A 23,051-nucleotide genomic window follows, 5' to 3' on the forward strand; every position below is an offset into this window, starting at 1 on the left:
CGGTGGAACACTAGCTAATAGACCAATATATGCATTATGGGAGTCCCAGAAGGAGAAGAAAGAGAGGAAAGAGCAGAAAGAATATTTAAATAAATAATAACTGAAAACTCCCCAAGTCTAATGACAAACACATGAATCTACACATTCAAGAAGTTCAATGAACTCCAAGTAGATAAAGTTACAGATCCACACTAAGACACATCATAATCAAACTGTCAAAAGACAAAGAGACAATCTTGAAAGAAGCGAGAGGGCAGCAACTTGTCATGTACAAAGACTCTTCAATAAGATTAACAGCCAATTTCTCACCAGAAACCATGGAGCCCATAAGGCAGTGGGATGACATATTTAAAGTGCTGAAAGAAAAAAAAAAACCAAACTGTCAATCAAGAATTCAATATCTGGCAAAACTGTCAAAAATAAGGGAGAAATTAAGACATTTCCAGACAAACAAAAGCTGAGGGACTTAATTACCACTAGTTCTCCCCTAAAAGAAATGCTAAAGGGAGTCCTTCGGGTTAAAACAAAAGGCCTCTCAACAGTAACTTGAAGCCATATGAAGAAATAAAGATATCTAGTAACTACATAGGCAAATACAAAAGCTATTATTATTATAATTTTGGTTTGCAACTCTATTTTTTACTTCTTACATAAAAGACAAATGCATTAAAAAATTATAAATATGTTATTGATCACACAATGTATAAAGATGTAATTTGTGATTACAACATAAAGAAGGGTTGAAGCTTTATAGGGGCAGAGTTTTGTATGCTATCAAAGTTAAGTCAGTATCAATTCAAACTAGATTGCTATAATTTTAGGATATTCAATGTAATCCCCATGGTAACCACAAAGGAAATATCTAAATATCTAAAAAAATACTCAAAGGGATTGAGAAGGGAATCAAAACATTTCACTACAAATAATGAACTAAACACAAAAGAAGGCTGTAATGGAGGAAATGGAGGATAAAAAAGACACATAAGACATATGGAAAACAAACACCATATGGCAGAAGTAAATCCTTCCTTATTAATAATTAATTAAATGTAAATGGATTAAACTCTCCATTCAAAAATATTGGCAGATTGAATTAAAAAAAGATCAAATCTGCTATACACAAGAGACTCATTTTAGATCCAAAGACACAAATAGATAGTAAGTGAAAGGATAGAAAAATATACTCCATGCAAATGGTAACCGAAAGAGAGCTGAGGTGACTAAACTAAATATCAGACAAAATAGACTTTAAGTAAAAACTGTTAAGAGACAAAGAACCACAAGGTACACTGATAAAAGGGTTGATTCATCAAAAACACAAAACAATTATAAGGATATATGCACCAAACAGAGTTCCAGAATACATGAGGCAAATATTAATAAAACTGAAGGGAGAAATAGTTTCACAATAGAGACCTGTGGAGACTTCAGTACACCACTTTCAATCATGGATAGAACATTTATGGGAATGAAGATAGAAATCAATAAAAGAAGTAAAACTGAAAAATTCACAAATATGTAGAAATTAAACAACACACTCTTATATAACCAATGGTTGAAGAAATCACAAGAGAAACTAGAAAATATCTGAGATGAATGAAAAAAAAAAAAACCCAACATACCAAAGTGTATGGAATATAGCAAAAGCAATGCACAGGGAAATTTATAGCTGTAAATGCCTACATTAAAAAGAAAGATCTCAAATCAATAACCTAACTTTACATCTTGAGGAACTTGAAAAAGAAGAAAAGCTAAGACCAAAGCTAGCAAAAGAAAGGAAATAATAAAGAATAGAATGGAGATAAATTAAACAGAGAATAGAAAAACAATAGAATCAATGAAGCCAAAAGTCAGTTATTGGAAGAGAAAACTGGCAACGCGTTAAGTACTGACAAAAAAAAAAAAAAAAAGCCTATAAAGGAGATCCTTATGCAATACAAATAGTTCACAGTAGGTAACTAAGTGCTTAGTAAACACGTGTTTCTCCCAAAATGCTAGAGGAACCTAGCAGTGGGGGAGGGGGGGTGGTGGGGGGAATGAATCCTCCTTGAAAAGATCTGGACAGTCCTAGTGAAGGAGGTGAAATTCAAGCTGGGCTTTGAGAAATGAGTGAGACTTTCTAATGCAGAGCATAAACTGTGTGTGCGGTGGGGGAGATAGGCAGTAGGCCAGGGTAGTGAAATGAGTTATGAATCTAGAAATGTAGGTTGAAGCTTTGGCTAAGACCCTTGAATGCCAGATTTATACTACAGTACTGGGGAACCACTGAAGATGTTAGAGAAAAAGGACATAAGGAGATGAGACTAGCATCAAAAAATAAATGTTATTTTTCTGTTCCAATGGACCAACATAACTCCAAATATTTTGTAAATGTATTAATTCATTTTACCAGCTCTAATGGCTTAAAGCTTTTTAATGACTTCTTAGAAAAAAGACCCAAACCTTTATAATAAGCTGCAAGATCCATATAGTTTGGTCTCCACTTTCCGCTCCCACCATGCTCACTACCCTTGCTCTCCACGCTGCTGTCACACTGGCCTAAGTTCCCCTTCCACCATAAGGTTTTTTATCTGCTGTCCATCTACTGGACAGCTGTCCCCCTCCTCTATGCCTAGTTCAATCCTCTTCCTTCAGATTACAGTTTAAACAATCCTTCCTGAGGGAAACTCCCCAACCTTCCCATTTATATGCTATCATGGCACTATTTCTCTGTCATGGCATTTAGAACTGAATACATTTAGGTGTGATCTTTGATGAACATATCTCCTTTGCTAGGCTGAAGCTCCATGAGGACAGGGGCTTCTCCCCCTGGCTGACAATTGTATCCCTGATGTCAGCCCAAAGAAAGTACCCAGTAACTATTTATTTGAAGGAAGAGAAAGAAAAGTCAGAAAGAACCACTTGGGAGTAATATTGCTCATCTATGTCTTTTTTAAAAGTAGGTATTATAATTCATTCCATCTTCTGCTGTTCTAAGCCTCTGAGAGCTTGTCCAAACTCACATGGCTTGTCAGGATTCAAACCAAGGCTTGTTGGTTTGTTTTGTTTTCAAAGCAAGCACATGTTTTCAGTTACAGTGTATACATAAGCAAGGAAGAGAGAAAAAGGCAGAGTGAGCCTTCTCACAAGTACAAAATCCACAGTGTTTCTTTTTTCAATACATATATAGGTCGTCAAACCTCGCTTACTTAAAGCCTTACAAACCTGCAAGCAGAGGCAGAAGACTGTTTTTTCACTATCCTTTCTTGGAAAGGCCTTGCTTATATGGTGCTTTTTCACTCCACTTCCTCTTAGCAGGAGCTTATGACACATAATTAAACTCAAACTGAATTGAGCACCTGTGTGTGAAGGCATGTAAGGCTGGTGAAAAGATCGTGTTATAGACAAACGCCAAGTTCCTGTCCTTCCAAAGGCTTCTGTCCTCCCTCTGTCCTTCTGTGTGAAGGCAAGTAAGGCTGGCAAAAAGATCGTGGTATAGACCAGCACCAAGTTCCTCTGTTCTTCCAAAGGCCAGTCCTGTGTCTGGTGGTACACACACCCCTCTATAGAAAGCAGCAACTTGTGTGACTTGGCATGATACCTATTAGTGCTTAATTTGTGAGTTTTGGTACATCATTTTTCTCCGAGCCCTCAGTTTTCTATTTATAGAGTAGGAGTGGTAAAATACTAGACTTAAAAAAATACAGCACGTAACTCTGTGCCTGGCATTTTTTTGAGATGAATCTGCTTTTTAAAAAATTCCTGACATCTTTACATAAACTATTTCATTTCATCTTCACAATAATCCTATGGGGTCAGAAATATTCACTTTGTATTATGGGGAATGTGACTTCCTCAAGTTCATATGACCAATAAACAGAGTAGCCTGGGACTCAAATCCAGACCACCTGACCACTATTTCCTTTGCACTATCCCAGGCGCTACTGAGGTATCCTAGCCCAGCAGGCTATTGACAGAACCTCACAAAGCAATGTATTTATAAGCATTTTCAACTATAAAGCTCTGTACAGTTTTAAGGATGTTAAGCAATTTGTTACATTAGAGAGGAAGAAAGAGAACCTGATTAAGATTTTAAGGGTGATGAATTAATTTCCAGAAAACAGCTTACTTTTCTCTTAAGAATAGTAATATTTCTGTACTTCAAAAGTTCTCAATTTAAATAATAAAATAGAAAATAATTCAATTGAGAAATTGGCAAAGGACATTTCTCCATAGATGAACAGCCAATAAGCACATGAAAAAAATGCTCATCGTTAGCCATCAAGGAAATGTAAATCAGAACCACAATGAGGTACCACTTCATACACTAGCATGGCTATAATTAAAAAGGCAAATTATAGCAAGTGTTGGTGAAGATGCAGAGAAATTGGAACTCCCCTACACTGCTTGCAAGGATGTAAAATGTGTAGTCACTGTAGGAAAGAGTTTGGCAGTTCCTCACATTGTTAAAAATACTTACCATATGACCCAGCAATTGCACTCCTAGATATTTACCCAAGAGAATTGAAAATTTATGTAAAACTTGTACACAAATGTTCGTAACACCATTATTCATAAGAGCGCAAAAGTGGAAACAACCCAAATGCCCATCAACTGATGAATGGATAAAATGTGGTATATCCACACAATGGACTATTACTGAGCCATAAAAAGTAAGGGAGCACTGATACACGCTACAACATGAACCTTGAAAACACTATACTAAGTGAAAGAAGCCAGTCACAAAAGACCACATATTGTATGATTCCATTTATATGAAATGTCCAGAATAGGCAAATCCATAGAGACAGAAATTAGTTTAGTGGATGCCTAGGGCTAGGGTGGTGGTGGTTTCAGGGGTACAGGGTTTCTTTTGGGGTTATGCAAATGCTCTAAAATTGACTGTTGTGATGACTGCCGAACTCTGTGAATATACTAAAAAACCACTGAACTGTATACTTTAAATGGGTGAATTGTATGACATGTGAATTAACCTCAATAAAGCTGCTACTTTTTTTTTAAGTTCTCTAAGTTCACCATAAACTGCATCTGCAGTACGAAGCATTTATCAACGTTTACTTTAAGCCAAATGGATTTTTCTGATCACTGTCTTTAACAATTAGGGTTTTATTAATTTTGTAGCATTTGCATTGTAATCCCTGCATATCCTTCACGTGGATGACTTAAATTTACATTTAACTTATGGACTTAAACCTATGAAATACTAATAGATCTAATGCTAAGACTTTCAATAAAAGTATGCCTGGAGATCCATGTATGGCATCACCATCCACCTACTTAATCAAGAAATCTAAGAGCCACTCTTGTTACCTCTTTCCTTTAGCCTTCGTATCCATTTCATCAGCAGGTAACCTTGTTTATCAACTCCATTAGGGTAGGATTTTCTGTTCATTCACTACGGTGTATTCCTGGTGCTTAGAATAGCACCTGGCACACAGAAGATGCTTAAATATTTGTCGAATAAACTGAAATTCATGCTCTCCTTGAAATTAACAACTTTAAAAGAAAAAAGATTATATCCCTCACTTGATAGTTTGTTAAAATATATACTAATTTTTAAAAATGAAGACTATGGAAATTTCATTTGCCATTTCAGTTGCTGAAACATATTAAGGCTAAATTCTCAAAGGGACACAGGTATGTTATGGTGCCAGAATATGTAGAAGTAGAACATAATGACTTTATTCAAGTTTGCTCTTGTTACCTGATGCATGAATATTTAAAAGATATTTTATTTTATAAAAACTTTCATCTGTAAGTAATGGACTGACCATAACAGAGGGCTTAACCTGGAATACATGGATAGGCTTAGGGGGCCATGAACCCCTAAAAATGTATGCAAAACCTAACATGTATATTGGCATGTGTATCTTTTTGGTGAGAGAGTTCATAGTATAATTAGATTTTCAAAGAAGTCTATGACCCAAGAGGTTAAAAAAAATTACTTAACTAGAAGCAGTCACAAAGTCTTTTCAACGTGAATTTGTACAACAAAATAATAACCAACAGCTCCATCTATGGGTATAAGTCATTATCACGTAGTAGAAATAATGACAACTACCAGAGATCAGTGCATCTTGTGAATGCTTGTGTTTAAATCTTCAGTGTCACTCCAGTGGGAATTTATTAACTACAGGATCACAGTTTTTTTTTCCAGATATAGATGTAAAAATTAGGAGACCATTGATGAATTCTACTTACAGTACTTCAGCACCAAAAAATTGGGCAGTTATGCTGATATATGTATGTACAGTTCAACATTTGTCAGTCTTAAAATGCTTATTTATAGTGAAATCTATATAAAACCGTTAAAAATTTTTCTATTTACATTTTTTAAAAATGAAAAGTATAGTTTCCTTTGCCACAACTTGTCAAAACTGACTCTTACCCTCCCACCCTCTTACCCCTCACTCTACTTGTGACAGACAGTGATCACAAGACCCAACATATTGCTTAAACAAATCGTGTCCTAAAAAGGTAGAATGTTTAAAACCATTACATTTAGAACTGTAAATGAACTTTTTATACATTTCAAAGGGGGTTAAACAAAAGTATGTAAAAGTTATTTTCAAAGTCTCAGTCCAACATGAATGTGCAATTTCAATGTTAAGATAGCATCATATGAATAATTTGTTTTCCTGAACATAACTGAACATTTCCTTTGGATCAGAAAATGTTTCTTTTCCTCTGTTTCACAATGAAACATTTTCTCATTAAGCTTTCTTAAAGGAGAAGGGGGAGGTTCGGAGATGGAAAAGGTAGGCAATCCCGGCTTACAGGAAATTTGTCAGAAGGAATATGGCCTTTGAAATGTTTACATTTAAATAAATAGAAGGCAAGTGTGCTGCCTAGAGCACAAAGGAACAACAAGACAATAAATTAGCATACAATTGGTGAGAATGTACAAGCCACCCAAAAAGCATTTCCCACGGGTTAGGGACCTGATTTCTACCGTCTAACAAGGATTCTTTAATGCCAGTATTAAAGAACTAGTTATTTTATAAAATATGAACTGAGCAGATGTAAAATGTTAACCAATTCAGCACTTGCAGGGATTTGCAAAAACATACAAGATTTTTTAAAAAAACTGTTCCTGACACACTGTTTCAAAATACAAACTATTCACATTCTCCTTTGTTGATGGTGTTTTGCTCAGTAGAAACCAGCTGAGAAACATTCACAGGAAAAGTCTCTTTCCACTGCAAGACAAACTTTTCCATTAGCCATGGTCCAACAGAGAAAGAATATCATGTCTCACGTCACTGTAGATGTGCATCTTTTTCTTTTTTCAAAAAAAAGTACATTCCCCTGTGAGTTTTATCTTGTTTTAAAATGCTACTCCTGCAGCAATTCTTGTTCAAACACTGCTGTTTCAGGGTCCACAGCCTAAGCATGGGCAAAGTGCTCTCTTTAGACATCAAAATACAAGGGCTTCCCTGGACACTTGGTAACCAAGTAGGTTTTAAAGTGCACTCTTGTGTCCAAAACACTAGGACCGTTCAGCAGAACTCTGAGAGGGGCTGGGTTCGGTTCCATCCTCTGTGCTACTGTCTATGTCCTGCTCCATTGCTGTCTCATCGTCATCCAACTGCTGACTGGTGAAGTTGTTTAGCTCAAGGAGCCCGCTGGGCTCTACTACCACATTGGAGCTGGAGTGGCAAGGAATAGCATACTGGGGAATGGCCTGAAAGAGAAGACACAGGAGAGCTTTACGGTTTAAAAAAAAAAAAGGTGACAGGAGGATTTCTCAACAACAATAAGGAAGGAAAAAAGGAAACTGACATTAATTGGACAACTACTAGATGCCAGGCACTGTGCTAGATGCTTAATATTATTCCCATTTTACAAATGAGGAAACTAAGATAGTAAGCGACTTAATCAAGGTCACACAGTTGGTCAGCGTTAATGCCAGGATGCCAGGATTCAAATCCAAGTCCTCTACAACTCAAAGTGATCTTTCCACTCCTTGATGGTGCCTCTTCTAACAAAGGAGGCTGAAGTCTGGGCCTAATTCAAGAGACAGACTTTGAAGGACATTTTTATTTGGTCATTAAGCATATTTGAAATGTAAATGTAATCAGATTTTGCTTATTATTATCTGTAAGATGAATGATTAATCTGCTGATACCACAATATATTTTAAGCCCTTTGGTAGTTCAAAGGGGAAGTTATTTGTTTGGGTCACATAATAACAATCTTTATTGAAAATAAGACTAGGGAGGACAAAACTGTCTTTTGAACAATAAAAATACCAATAGATAAACACATATTAGGCCATACTGCCTTGTCAGATTCTTTTTTCTCAACTTTATTATATACCTTCTTAAAAGGTATATCAGTTCATATCATACCCCTGCTTAAAACTCTACAATTGTTTCCTATTGTACTTGCTATGAAATCAAAAGCCTTACCATGGATGGCTCCAGCCTTATGCCAAACTCACTTGTACCATAGGGTGTTTGCACTAGTTCTTCCCTTCTTCCTGGAATACTCCTCCTCCAAATCTTTACACGGCTGGTTCCACCTTGTCATCTGCATCTTAGCTCAAATGCTTAAAGTAAAAGGCTTTGAAAAGCCTTCCTTCTATGAAAGGAAACCAGAGTACTGGCTCGATCCCACCCCCCACCCCTATTATGTTCTGTTACATTTTCTTCATTGCATTTATCATCTCTTTGTTTTCTTCTCACCCTTAGAATGTAAGATCCAAGACAGTATGGACCAGAGCACAGAACTCGACTATCTTTTTCAGTGTTAGATGCCCATAACTTTAAACAGGGCCTGGCACACATTAGATGATCAATAAATACTTTCCAAATGAATAATGTATCTTTAACATAAAAAACCCCAGAGCAAAGCTGAATATCAGCACTTTGAAAATATACCTAACCAAAACAACCTTCTACTGAGGGTTGTTTAAAGGTGCAAATTTAATTTTAATACTATCAAGAAAATACTGTAAGATGCCTAGGCATTGATTCTAGGGTGCTGAAGTATTTTTGTTTGTCTTCCCTCACCCTCCTGCCCCTGTTCCATATAGCTAATCATTGTGAAAAAGTCTCAGGTAGGGTCAGAATTTTAGTTCAGCTCTGGCTCTGACTTGCTGTGGACCTCTGAAAAAGTCACTTCACTTCCTTGAGCTTTAGTTTAATCTTGTGTAAAATAAGATAATTAGAGAAGATATGCTCTAAAGATCATTGCAGTTCTAAAATTCTATCAATTCCACATATACAGACTCCTTCAGAACAGAAGATACATTCATTTTGTTTACTCCTCTATCCTCACACCTAGCACAGTGCCCGGAAGACAGAGGTTAAATAATACATGTGGAATGAATGAATGAATGAATAAATGAAATACAGATTATCTGTCTACAAAGCGTTTAATATTAAACATGTTGAATTTTTACAGAATAGTTTTGAAGGAATCAAAGAACTTCTGCAGACTTCCTTCACTCATGTCAATAGGTACTTTACTAAATCAGTAAAAATCAATACTTTGGGTCAAAGCTAAGCATAACTAGTGAGACCTGAAAATGTTCTAATAGTATATTAGTGATGATTATAATAACAGGAGCTATCCTTATTGAGTATTACTCTATATCAGACACTTAACCAGCTGCTTTATATACATCTTCTCAATCCTCAAAACAACCCTGTGAGGTAAGTGTTACTGTTTCCATTTCATCACAGGGACAGAGGTTAACTCTGTTGCTCAATGCCACAATGTGGTTAAGGAGTACAGGTGAGATTCAAATCTAGGCATTTCTGACTCCAAAAGCTTGGTTCTTAATCACTATGCTGCTCTTCCCTCTGGCACAGCAACCCAGCATATGGTACATGCTAAAAGTTAGTTGAGTATTCTTGTAGAGAACCCACTCATTAGCTATCATCCTTGATACCTGAAGCAAATTACATTTTCACCCCTTTTCACAAAGTACAGAAAATAGTTTCTAAATAAGCTATTCAAAATTATTTTCAATTTAGTGAGTATACCAATTTAAACTCCCCAGGAGCCACAGTAAATTTTAGTAAAAATAGTAATAGCTACCATTTATTGGGCAATCACTACAAGCCAGGTACTGTGCTAGGTGCTTCATCTCAATTTTGTGTAATCCTTATGTCAATCGTGTAAAGTAGGCATTCCTTACTCCCATTTTACTGATGAGGAAACGAAGGCACAGTGAGGTTAAGTAGTCTTGCCCAAAGTCACACAGTGAATGGCAAAGCCAGGAAACTTCCTTTTCCACCAAACCCTACCTCTTCAGGTGGAAAAAAAACGTAACAAATCCTTCGGTCAAGGATTATTTAGTTCACTAACATTTGTTTTGACAGGAAGGAACAAATTATTTGAATAATTCAATGGCCAGGTCTATTTGCATTTAAGCATTTCCCCCATATTAAGTTAAATCATATTTGGATTAACATCGGTCAATTTGCATTCTCTCATGGCTTGGCATCGCAGGAAAGGCAAAATTTACTATAGGAACACCTAAGTCACACAATAGTGAGTCTACGGTAAATACTAGACTATCCACGTTTCAATAAATCCAAATTCTCAATTAACTAAAATGTGCTGCTCTGACACCTTCCAAGCAAAAACGATAAATGTCAAGAGAACAACCTGATACCTTGCAAGGAGAGAGGGAAATAAAACACAACTTCTAAAAGCTACTCTGGGCCCAGTGTAACTTTTCAGTCTAGATGTGTTATACAAGATGACAGATGAGTTTTAAAATGAAGGGAATGTGAGGCATAGTTAGATCTACTGTCAATGAATAATCCATCATGTTCACTAGCCTGTACTTACCAGGGCAGGACAGTAACCATAATAAGATTTTTCAATAATACAATGATTGAAATAAAAAGCAAAGCTTTACGGTTAATCCCAAGTTAGACATAAAATTAAATTACTACGAAACATTCTCTTATAACATGTTTCTCTAGACATTTCAGTTAATTAAGGTTTTATTGCCCTGAAAACCATAAATTTGGATCAAGAACTGTGTTTCTGCAAGGAAAGGGTCCCTGAAACTAACTTGAAATAGGAGTACAATGCAGTTATATCCCAGAAGTACAAACTACTTATATTCTTTGGGCAAAGACTGGGGAGCCCAAAGTTTGACCTGGGAAGTTGCTGATCTTGTAGGTTGACTTGCTGAGTCAACACTGGCAAGTGTGGCTTGCATCTATGAATCAAGCAGACACATGGGCTTAGGGCCCTTGACTGCCTCTAAGGTGTGCTGTTGTGACAATATCTATCAATTTTCTAGGACTTTGTTTCAGAAAATAAGTACAAATTTGTAAATTTGTAACAGGTAGTAAACCAAGTTTGTCACATGCCATCTCAAAGATAAATCTCTTTCCCATTTTGGCTTGACTTTTCCTGTGACATCCCAAAACACACCAAACCCACAACCCCCAATATGCTCAAGGTTTCTGGTGTTCCTTCCAATTCTTACCTGGATGATAATTTCTGCTGGGCTCTCTTCAGCTTTCTTTTGGCCTACATTCTGAATACGCATGAACTGGCCTGTCGTAGGCACTCCTGGTGCATCGATTTTCCTTGTCGTTAGGGGAGGGCCAACAGCAGATGGACTTGAACAGGACTCTCTACATTTCTGTTGCTGGGGAGTGGAATTCGCCATCCCTGCCACCACCACATGGGTGGAGGGTAATGATCCTGCTTCACCAGTGAGCATACTAGTGGCAAGAGCCTTCTTTGGGGGATCCACTACCATATGCTCTACATTTGTATCAATCTGAGCTTCCATCAAAGACATTTTCAAAATGTCTGACACTGCTGTCTTCTCAGAGGCCTGAATGGGAGATATGCTTGTAACTGGTGATGTCAACTTAGGCACAGAACTGCCACCAGTTATCTTTGTAACTGTGGGAGGCTGGCGCCCCTCAAAAGTTATCTTTGTAACAGAGGATCCTTGGGTTATAACTGGCTGCTCCACCTGAAAACAAATTGGGGTTGTGTGTGTTACAGCTACATATCTTTGAGAAAACCTATCAAACACCCCAGACAATATGGCAAAAGAAACATTCGTGCGGTATACTAGGAAGATATTTTGAAGCTCGGTGTTTTAAAAAGAGGGCTGATGGGAAAGTATCTGATTACTTGTCAGAAACCTAGCAAAAGAGGAGGGGTCAAAAGAACCTTTGTTCAGCCAGCCAAGGTTCATAACAGTAAAGGAAAAAAAAGTCACAGCAGCCTTGTTTTCCTTTGGGATTTACATCCCCACACAGTATACCTTCAACCGATCTCAAATTATTTCATATAATCTTCAGCTTTTTAAAATAAAAAGTAGGGGTTTTTTTCAATCTTCTGCTTCAAAATACATTTATACAAACATATTCTATATATATGTATTTATAATACACACATACATCACTTCAAAGCCAATGATTTTCTGTAATATAATTTTTTTTCAATATTCACAGATAATTCCTCCAAAAATCTAGAACATAAATCTAGAAGATAAATTTATTAACCAAATGATGATGATGTAAAACTACAAAGGAAGACGGTCAATGAAGCTCCTTAAAAGACTATATTTTACTTAGCATTATTGCCACAGAAATAGAGTTTACAGGCATGGAAATAAATATTTTATACCTAAAAAATAAAAATAATTTAGGGATATCGCTTCTAGGCACTGTTGATCAATGCTGAAGTTATTTCATTAAAAACTGCCTGGAAAATCAAGTTCTGAGTGCTATGCTTTTTTTCTTCCTATATTAACACGTGCATTTCTTCCCTAATGTCAACCTTCTGATGGGGTAAAGTAACACCAGTGTAATGAGGCTTTTGAGTTTCCTCTTGCCAGGAGAATGCACTGCTAATCACGATAGGGTCGTGATGTTCTCATTTTTTCCGTGAACAGAGAAGTTTAACTTTGCATGCTATCAATATTCCGTTACCTGGCTTGCCGGCTGTTTCTCTGACGAGGCTGGGAGCGGCATTTGGCTCTGGGGGGTTTGGGGCTGCACGTAGATTTTTGGTTGGTTCGGAGCCTGCTGCAGTTTGGGGAGCTGCTGCGTGGTTTTCACTGCAAGCACCTGTACTACAGTTTGTGGGGGCTGTGCCATTAAGGTAGGAAGCTGCCTGTCTTTGGCCACCATGGGATGCTGTGTGTGCTGTACATCTGGCTTGGGCTGTGCTTGTTCTTGCTGGAGAGGGGTGAGTTTTTGATGCCTGATGGAAAGCTGGGGCATTTGCGGGAGTTTGTGCTGGAGCTGGTCTGCCTGCAGGTGGATGGTCTGCTTCTGTTTAGTCTGGAAGCACTGCAGAGTTTTCACTTGCAGCTGAGTCTGTTCCAGCTGTGGCTGGCTAAGTTTCTGCTGTTTAGCTGACTGTGACTGAGTCAGGGCAGATCGATAAAACAGACCTGTCTGAGGGTCTAAAGTGTCCATCTCTTCAACCTCGCCCTCCTCAGTTCCAAGTTCCTCGCTGTGTTTGGTAAAAGCAGTGTGACTGCTTAATGCCTAAGTAAAAAAGGCACAAAGTAAGAATGAAATAAGAAAAACACCTATATTGCTACATTTTCCTCAAATTGGAAAAGACTTGATTACAAGAATCATTCAAAAAAATTTCAGAAGGGAGAACCTAAAAAGACCAAAAAACCTCAAGGTTTCTAAACCTAAAGGGGGCCTTAGATTGAGACTTTTATAATTTCAACTCTTAGTACTTCAACATTAAGTACTGCAAAAACTGGCCAACTCACTGCAATAAGAAAAGTCCTAGAGGGCCCAGAACTTATAGGTAAGAGAAATAAGGATGCCCTGCAAGCACAGCACGACACAGAAGAAGAAAAGGCTCCCTGGCTCAGGACACAGCTCTCCGGCCTGGTCATCAGAGCTCTTCACCTGTCCAAAGGAAGAACGCAGCAACCCAGGAGTGAGGCATCCAGAGAAAAGCCAAGGTTCAGAGAAGCTCACTTTGGCTGTGCGCCCATCCAGCACGGTCCAGAAGGTTGGCGTTATCTGAAGGCCATGCCCATCCCATCCCCACAGAGGGCCTCTCGGCTCCGAGTGGAGACGGTTCGTCAGGCTTCACACCAAGGTCTGCGTGAACTGCCCTCTGCCCCAGCCCTCCTCGCCCTCTGCTTGGGTTCCAGGCCCACCAGGCAATGGCTCCCCAGAGACCTGGCTCCCAGGAGGGAAGCAGACCGGGGAGGGGACAAGAGTGCTCCTGTCAGTAGAAAGGGAGATGGCCTGGTGTCAGTTATAATAGTGTTGGGAGGAGGCAGCGATCTCGAGTGACATGGTTAGGGCCAGCTGTCCGACCTCTCTGGGTGTCTTGAGAAAGGTCAATGTCAGGACAGCCAGATAAGGGCCAAACTCCAGGCTGAGAGCTGACACCCAGCAAAACCTCTGGCCATCTGGCTTCCCTCAGTGACAGAAGACCCACCCCAACCCCATCCTTCCCACTGCCTTGTCAAATGCTACACATCTACTCTAAACTTTAAAACTTTGAGATTCAACTGAAACCCTCCCCTATCTCATAATGATCTTACGCATATAGGTTTTTAATTCAACAATTTCTTCACTGCCTTTCCAGTAGTTTGCCTGTAATTAGGGTCAACCTCTACCAGTTGAGTGATGATAATTTATGTGGCTACTAATAATAAGTCATGCTTAAATCTGATATTTATGATATAACTTTATAATAGAGGCAGGATGCTTTGGGTTTAAATCCTGGCTCTGCCACCCAGAATAGGTTATTTAATTTCTATGAGCATGAGTTTCCTCATTTGTAAGAGAGATAATTCACCCACCTTGCAGGATCATAGCAAGAATTAAACAAGTTAAAGTATTTAAAGCTCAAAGCACAGTATCTGGCACAAAATCAATGTCATCAATATATTTTTTCCTTTTCCCCATTACCCTTGGTACCAGATTTTCTGTTTCATATTAATTCATTCTCCTTCCTGTGAGTCTCTTCCTCAATTGATCACATATAGTAAAAGAAGTCAAATATTCAATAAATATGTTAAAAAAAGAAAGAAGTCAAATATTTATTTACCTACTTATTCTTAATGTTTCCATAAGGATTCATTATAAAAGCAAAGAGTAAAACAAATGAAAAACCCAGCAACAGCAACAAACAGCTAAACAAGCCCAACTTCTGTTTCATCAGAAAATCTTACCTCAGTGATAAATCCTTCCATAACAATAAAATACATAGAAACAGTGACAAATCCTGATGTCATAGATTCATCTAGATAGCCTCACCCTTTTGAAATGTTAAGAGTTCACAGAAGATCCAAGAATACTATTTCTTAATTACTTTCTGGTGTTAAGACTCTCAGTTCATTTCCCTTACTCACTCCTCACAGATGAAAGAACTATACAAACACGCCTCAACTCAGTTATTTCCCCTCTTACAAAAGGAGATGAAACTAAACCTTATTTCAGGAAGGAGGCAGTTACAGAAGGTAGGAGGAAAAAGAAGAGATACAACCTGCTGCATGATGTGGGTGATTGCTCCAGGGGAAGATGCTGGGATGGACTTCACCACCACCGAAGTCTGTGTTGCGGTCTGTGACTGAGCCACGTGCTGGAGGAGGGTCCGCTGAGGCTGGGAGGGCTGTTGGGGCTGGGAGCGATGGCTGACTGAAAATAGAGGAGGTGATGATATTTCTCCAGAAATCACCACAGCATCTGTAACCAGTAGTCATTTGAAACAAATGTCTGTGAGATTGCATCACAGAGAGAAAGTGTGGTACTAGGAGGCAGAAGACCAGAGTCTGCCCACTTATGAGCTGTGTGACTCTGAAAAAGTCACTTATCTTCTCTGAGACTCTGTGTCCTCATCTGTAAAACGGGAATAACAGAGCTATTAGAAGGATGAGATGAGAAATGTATATGGAAGCACTGTGAAAACTATCATCACAAAGGAGGAACAAATCCCTTAAAGTTATATCCTCCTGTGAGTTGTACTCTTTCTCCAGTGACCTTTACCCCATTAAGGTAACAAAACAACAATCAGTTTCTGCAATCAAATCCCAGACTAATATCTTTAAGGACAGTGAGACAGTACAAGTTCTTTAATCTCTTGGTCCCGGTTCCAGACGCAACAGAAAAACCAGAAGCATTCACTGCTTTATATATAAAGTGACACTGTCTCATACCCTAAAGATGTAAGAGGTCAAGGTGATACTGCAGAAGGAGAACTGGACCAAGAGTCACAACTGGATTCTGTCCCGCTCTGCCACCAACCGGCTATGTGAATTTGAAGAGGTCACTTAAATTCTATGTTATTAACCTCTAAAATTTAGAGGTTTTATTTTGTTTGTTTTATTTTTGGTTTTTTATTGGGATAAAAACTTATTTCTTAGAAGAGGACCAAATGAAGTAATGAATTGAAAATGGTCCTTAAATTGTTAAGTACTAAAATATAAAGTTAACAAAATAACAGAAAAGTCAGTGTTCTTTCTTTCATCTATTCAAATTTGGCTCATCTGACACAAGTGAGTGAGAGTATAGTTTAGGAAACAACCCCACCTCTTACTCTCTTGCTACAAGGTCCCATGGAGTAAACTATACATTTATATTTACATTTATATATAGATGTAAAACTATACATCTACGTTGATGCCAAACTACCACTTTTAATCAGTCTCAATTTCAACTTTGTTTTTCTTTTTTAAATGTATTTATTTATTTTTGGCTACGTTGGGTCTTGGTTGCTGTGCGCAGGCTTTCTCTAGTTGTGGCGAGCGGGGGCTACTCTGTTGAAGTGCGTGGGCTTCTCATTGCAGTGGTTTCTCTTGTTACGGAGCACGGGCTCTAGGCATGCAGGCTTCAGTAGTTGTGACATGTGGGCTCAGTAGTTGTGGCGCACGGTCTTAGTTGCTCCACAACATGTGGGATCTTCCTGATCCAGGGCTCGAACCCATGTCCCCTGCATTGGCAGGCGGATTCTCAACCACTGTGCCACCAGGGAAGTCTCCTCAATTTCAACTTTTTAAACAGTATAAACAATCATCACTTCTTATTCTACAGACCTTTAAAAATGCTTATGGTCACTAGGAAACCAACTTTTTGAATCAGGAACAGATTAAAATAAATCTGTAAAATTAGCTAAGGATTTTGAGAATATCAAAACTCTCTCAATAATCCGTGGTTCTAATTCTCATATATCTTGATCTACAATTTCAAGTAGTAGTGGTTCCATACTTAGAAAAGTCATAGTGGGGTGCCCAAGGGTAAGATGAACACAACAGAAATCAGTGTAAAAGTGCCATTTATGTGTTATAGTATAGAACTTTAAAACTAGCCAGTGAAATATAAACAAGCTTTATTTTTATAACACATTCTATCTAAATTCACAAATGCAGTTTTTCTATTGTTGCTATACATATGCCTACATGTGATATGAGGTTGTAGGTAGCACCAGCAGTACTCTTTTATAAATGTGCTACAGTATCTTACTGTATTTCACAATATGCTTTATATGTACATTTTAAATTATATGTGTTAATAAAATCTTTCATATGTGCTCAACCAAACTGAAAAAAAGGTTTATATTAAAATAAGTATTGAATCATTTATAATATAACTGAAAAAGAGAAAAAACAAATCATACTAATATTAAAATTAAGCAAGCAAATTAATGAAGTTTTTTACTGATGTAAGCATCATCAGAAATGAATGACATTTGAAAAATAAATAGTACATAAATATAATTTCTGATGAAATTATCAGATTATATGGCAGATTTCTGTTGCCCACACTAATCTTCATAATTATTACACTAAATTTATTAAGAAATGAAATGGATTTAATAGATGATCAACTAAAACCATTTAAAAATAATCCTCATTCAAGATACTATAAATCTCTTCATAGTAATTCCCCAGAGTGCAGAAAAGTTAGAGAAAAATAATATCCATTGCAGGATGATACAAGAGGCCAGGGCCAGAAAGCTGGCTTTGAAGTCAAAGAAAAAACTCAGTGAGGCTGAGGATATGATGGGAGGAGATTATGGAAGGGAGGTCACAGAGTGCATATTTGGAAAACAGCTGAAGTGACCTTAACTGGGCCATGTAAACACCATAAAACAGTCACTTATTTCTTTAAACAACTCATTTTTCCAATGTCAAACTGCTCATTTCTGAGAAAGAATCCTAGTATTCTGCAAAAGGAAAGTCTCTCTCCCTTTCACTGAGTAGAGCTTACCTTTCCTCTACCAGATCAGAGTAGAGCGCATCCATTTAAGTGGTTTCCCCCTCAAACAATCATATTTTACCTTAGGTTATACTACAAATGGATGCACACCACTTACCTAGAAGGGGAAAAGCAACCTCTGTCCCCTCATCAGTGCGTTCTGAAAAGGATAAGTAAGGGAAGAAATCATAGGTCTTTTCATCTATTTACTGTTTGATAATCTAGTCTATCCCCAGAGGTTATCATTGATTTCCCCAACATACTACACTCTGCTTTTTGCTAAATAGCTCTAAAGAAAGATACTAGATGGCTTTCCATAATCTTTAATTGGATTTTCCCTTTAGGCAATTTTAACCCATTAGTCTTAACAATATCTCCTAAAATGCCAAAGAATTCCTTTTCCACTTTGTTATTTACATCCTTCAAATATTCGTAACTTTATGTTCTTTTTTAATCACTGCTAAAGAAAACGTAAGACAGGTGTTCTTTACATACTGCCACATAAATTCTCTCTCCTAACCCTTAATTATTCACATTACTACTCTCTGAACTATTTCAAATCTCAAGGTAATGAAGTGTCCAAAACAGAAAGCAGTATTCCAAGTGTGGTCTCAGCAGAATATGAAAGAATCTATTATCCTTCCTGCTCCACTTCTCTACATATGCCATCCAAAAACTTCGTTAGTGTTTTGCTGCCAGACCACATTTTAAACAAATACCTAATGTGCTTTCCACCAGAACTCCTAAGTATTTACAGGGATTTAAAATTTTCCACATTTTTTTCCTTACATTTTAAAAAAAGGGTTGGCTTTTATACCTTCTTTCTCCCTTGACCCACCTCCCTTTCCCCAAAACTAAAAAATCCAGATGCATATGAATATTTATTCTTATATAAAAGATATTCTATCCTCTCACTACAACTATTGCCCTATGTTCACAGATGTTATTTATGGCCAACTTGCAGTTTTATATTACTAGCAAACTTTCTAACAACCTATTGATTTTTTCCCCCTAGTCATTAAAGACAGGGTAAATCCCAAGGACAATGTGAATTTGCTCTCAGAGAAAACTGGAAGAGATCTAGAAATATAAAAAATATATTCTCCCCAAAACAACCATCTCATGAAATCCAGAAATGTAGCTCTCCTACCTTAATACTGCTTTTTAAGAGGACACCTACCAGTAGTGATGTATTCAGCAACTAGTTCGGACTCTACCACAGCAATTGACGGACTCTCAGGAGAATGTCTCTTTTCCTGGGTCATCTGAATAGGCACTGCCATTTGACTCAAGTCAATAGTGGGTTGTCTTGGTTTAGATTCCAATTTTTCCTTTACTGTATAAAAAAGTCAGGGGAAAAATTAACTTTTATTACAAACAAGTACTAAAACCAGAGTTGTCCTCGGGAATAATGAACAAGACCTCTGGGGTGCCACATGGGCAGTGACTAAGGAGTCAATGAATTGAAAACAAAAGAGCAGACTGCTATGTATGGCTGTAGAGTGCACAACTTGTGCAACCATACCCAGCAGCCTAGCAAGAACTCATATGCAATCAGACTAAAATCCCCCCCTATTATCACTAGGCCAAACAATTGCATCTGTTTCCCCTGTACATACTCCCCTTAGAACATTTCCTTTACCCTTCTTCAAGGCAGTACCTGGTATTGTGGAGTTCACCAACCTGAAAACAAAGGGTGAATAAGCAGTACACAGCATGATTTGCTCTAGGGCACACCTGCCCAGAAGAGCACAACACAGTGAATAGTGACCAGTTTAATTTGATCTATTAAAAATTCAAGATAATCTCCAAAGAAATGTTACAATATTTTTAGTGACTCTTAAAGAATAAAAATTTTCAGTGTCAGGAAAATATGGCCTCTCTGTTCCTGCAAAAATGTCAATGGAATGGTCTGGAGTCAAGAATGGTTTCCATGGATAGAATAACTTTCTATATTATCACTTTTTCTACAAAATCATTTGGTTTCCACCCTCTATAAGGCTTTAATGGAAATAGCTGAGTATGTAAAAGATAAGGAGCTGAGGAAATGCCTAAAGCCAAAAATAACACCAACAGAAAGATTAACCAAAGACTTACAATAAAAGCTAGTATTCTTTGGGTAGTGTAGAGTGGATGTTACAAACAAATAGTAACCAGTAATTCAGTACACTGAATGATCATTCAGATTATTCTCACCAAGCATATAATGTAACAAAATCAAGATAATCATTTAAACAAAGAAAGCAAAACAAAACCAAAGGAATACAAAAGTCACCCCACAAATAGAGAGGACATTGAACTAGGAATCAAAAGACATGGACTCTCACTCTGCCACTAACCAACTGGGTAACTTCTCTAGGTCTCGGTTTGTTTATCCATAATGAAAGGGTTGGATGAGATCATCGGTAAGGTCCCTTAAATACTCTGACAATATTTGACCTATTATAATAGAAAAGTCAGTATAACTAACACAGTTTTGCCTAGAGCTTATCAAAGATATTTAGTAACTAGAAATACTGACTGGATCTTGTTAAATAAGAATAGCTTTGCATGGAAGCTCAAGTTGTTAAATTACACAAAGAAGTATGAAGATAAAAAAACAAATTAGAATGCTAGCAAGGCCATTAATGGTGTTTTAGGACCACAAAACTGCCCCACCAATATCAAGGAGGATGGCAGGGGCCCTCCAATCTGCCTCCTACTATTCTTGAATAGAATTGGCAACTGTACTGCATTTATCTTCGTGCTTAGAATTGACAGACCTACTCCTTTCTGGTGACAAAAGGCAACAGGATTGTCCATTTTAAGCAGGAGACAGAGAAGAAAGAGCTCTGCCATTTTTGTCTTCTTTCTACTGACTATAGTCTATCCTTCAGTACTCCTGTGAACATCTTAATGAACTGACAAGTAAACAGACTGCACCAATGATTATAGACAAGTCCAGAGGGGGGAAATGTGCTCAAATAATAACAAAGAAAATATAACAGTAGTAGTATTTTAGCACAACCCATCTCTAGAGAAAACATGCTTCATTCAATTGAGCATGTGAATTCATACCTGTTGTCTGTTGGAGTTCTAACAGAGCTTTGATTGTTGAAGTAGCTGATTGTGATTCACTGGATACATCCTGATAAATTATGGTGGGGCTAGTCTCCATTGCAATCTCATGTTCTGACCAATCCTGACGCCGGGAAGCAATTACATGAACTACAGGCTGGGAATCTGTTTTATATTAGTTAAAAAAAAAAAACCCTATAAACAAAGTTTCTCTTAAAAAAAAACAATTTGTTTTTTTTTTAATCTTTGTTTTACTATAAACTTCATGCTTTATCTCCCCAAGAAGACTGTAAGCCCCCAGAGGGCATAATGTCTTTCATGTCTGTATTCACTTATTCATTCATTCACTGATTCAACAGACTAGGCACCTATGTGCCAGAGTCGACATTTGGCACTGAGGATATAAAGGAGCTCATAGAGTAATCAAAGGATGCTCAAGAAGCACACAATCTGGTTGGAGAGACAGACATGTAAAGAGACAAATTACAATTCAATGTTATAATTGCTATAATAAATAGGTGTGCGTTTGTGTGGGTGGGTGCATGTTTGTGTACAGTAAGAACAAAACGCTGTAAGAGTCTTGTTTTCCCCAATGCACCTAAAAATGTGTTCTGTATTATAACCTGAGCATTCAGTGAACACTTATTGGATGGCTGAGTTACTGAAAGGAAATCCTGTCCATTAACAACAAGAATGGATAAATGATCTAGAAGCAGCATGATATGACACGTATAACATTTGGAGTTCAAAGGCTTATGTTACAGTCCTAGCTCTACCAATTATCAGCAAGTTAATTCTCTGGGTCTTAGTATCATTCTTTCTAAAATGGCAACACTAAAATTACCTCTCTACCTCACAGGATTTCTGAGGATATAATGAAATGACATACATAAAAGAGCTTTATAAACTATGAAGGACAATAGAAGTGTTTTATTTTGTTGTTGTTGTTCTTGTTGTGGGCTGAAAAGTTCTAAGCCTTTTTGTTAGTTTCCAAATAAATTATAGCCCTAACTCAAGGCTTATTATATTCATGCTATATAAGTATGCATGTAAATACTAAATACACATCAAATCAAACAACAAATTATTTACTGAGTTTTCCATCTACAGAATAAGTAGGTTTTATCAGACTATTGTTAAGTTCCTAAACTCCTTGGTCCAAGATACCACACAGGAAATTATATAGGCTATAAAAGCATGACTCTTACTCCCAAGTTTAGATTATAATGGAGGAGACATAAAATAAAGATATACATATAGCTTTGTATTTTGGGATAAAGTCAAATGATAAGGGCAAATAGGGCAACTATATAGAAAGCAAAAGACTACTGTGAATTGGAATGGTCAGTGAAAGCATCACAGAAAAGAATTCATGCAGCCCTAAAACCAAGAATAAATACAACTTAAGTTCAACCTTCTATGAACTTTATATTTTTGAAAACCACAAAGTTGTCCAAAAAGGTGAAGCAGGGGGGGAATGACTCGTAAAAAAACAAAAAACAAAAAAACTGTCTTCCCAAAGAAAACAAAATCAGTATACAAAATATCTGGAATTTTTATTTACCATTAACAAATTGTATTTCCGCTCCCCACCCTAGCCCCTAAACACTAGGTAGAATATATGCCACACCAGGGATGTATAATTTCCATTAAACCTTCAAAAAAAATCTAGATGATTGAAGGACAATATCCTGTAGTAATATCAAATGCCATATGAGGCATATAACAGTTTTTCTTTACTCATTCTAAGTTGATATATAGAATTTAAACTTAAGAGAACTGATTATATTAGGGAATCATTAGTTTTATATAAACTAA

At 37.3% G+C, this 23,051-nt stretch overlaps 1 protein-coding gene across 10 annotated transcripts in view; it reads right to left on the minus strand.

Annotated features, from left to right (window-relative positions):
* Positions 1–4,730: 4,730 nt before the first annotated feature.
* The window catches only part of EMSY (EMSY transcriptional repressor, BRCA2 interacting), an 82,117-nt gene continuing 63,796 nt past the window's right edge, over positions 4,731–23,051 (minus strand). For 6 of the 10 annotated variants that reach the window (XM_036860040.1, XM_036860038.1, XM_036860041.1 and 3 more), the window contains 7 exons: positions 21,234–21,398; positions 19,357–19,512; positions 18,295–18,336; positions 15,469–15,620; positions 12,927–13,490; positions 11,459–11,959; positions 4,731–7,684 (listed from right to left, as the gene is read on the minus strand). In XM_036860040.1, the coding sequence (XP_036715935.1) occupies positions 7,490–7,684; positions 11,459–11,959; positions 12,927–13,490; positions 15,469–15,620; positions 18,295–18,336; positions 19,357–19,512; positions 21,234–21,398 (1,775 nt within the window). In that variant the 3' untranslated portion in view covers positions 4,731–7,489. The remainder of the gene's footprint in view (positions 7,685–11,458; positions 11,960–12,926; positions 13,491–15,468; positions 15,621–18,294; positions 18,337–19,356; positions 19,513–21,233; positions 21,399–23,051) is intronic. The other 4 variants (XM_036860044.1, XM_036860039.1, XM_036860042.1 and 1 more) reach the window with 3 other exon arrangements.

The sequence above is a fragment of the Balaenoptera musculus genome, chromosome 8, assembly GCF_009873245.2.
Source record: "Balaenoptera musculus isolate JJ_BM4_2016_0621 chromosome 8, mBalMus1.pri.v3, whole genome shotgun sequence".
NCBI classification, from domain to species: Eukaryota; Metazoa; Chordata; class Mammalia; order Artiodactyla; family Balaenopteridae; genus Balaenoptera; species Balaenoptera musculus.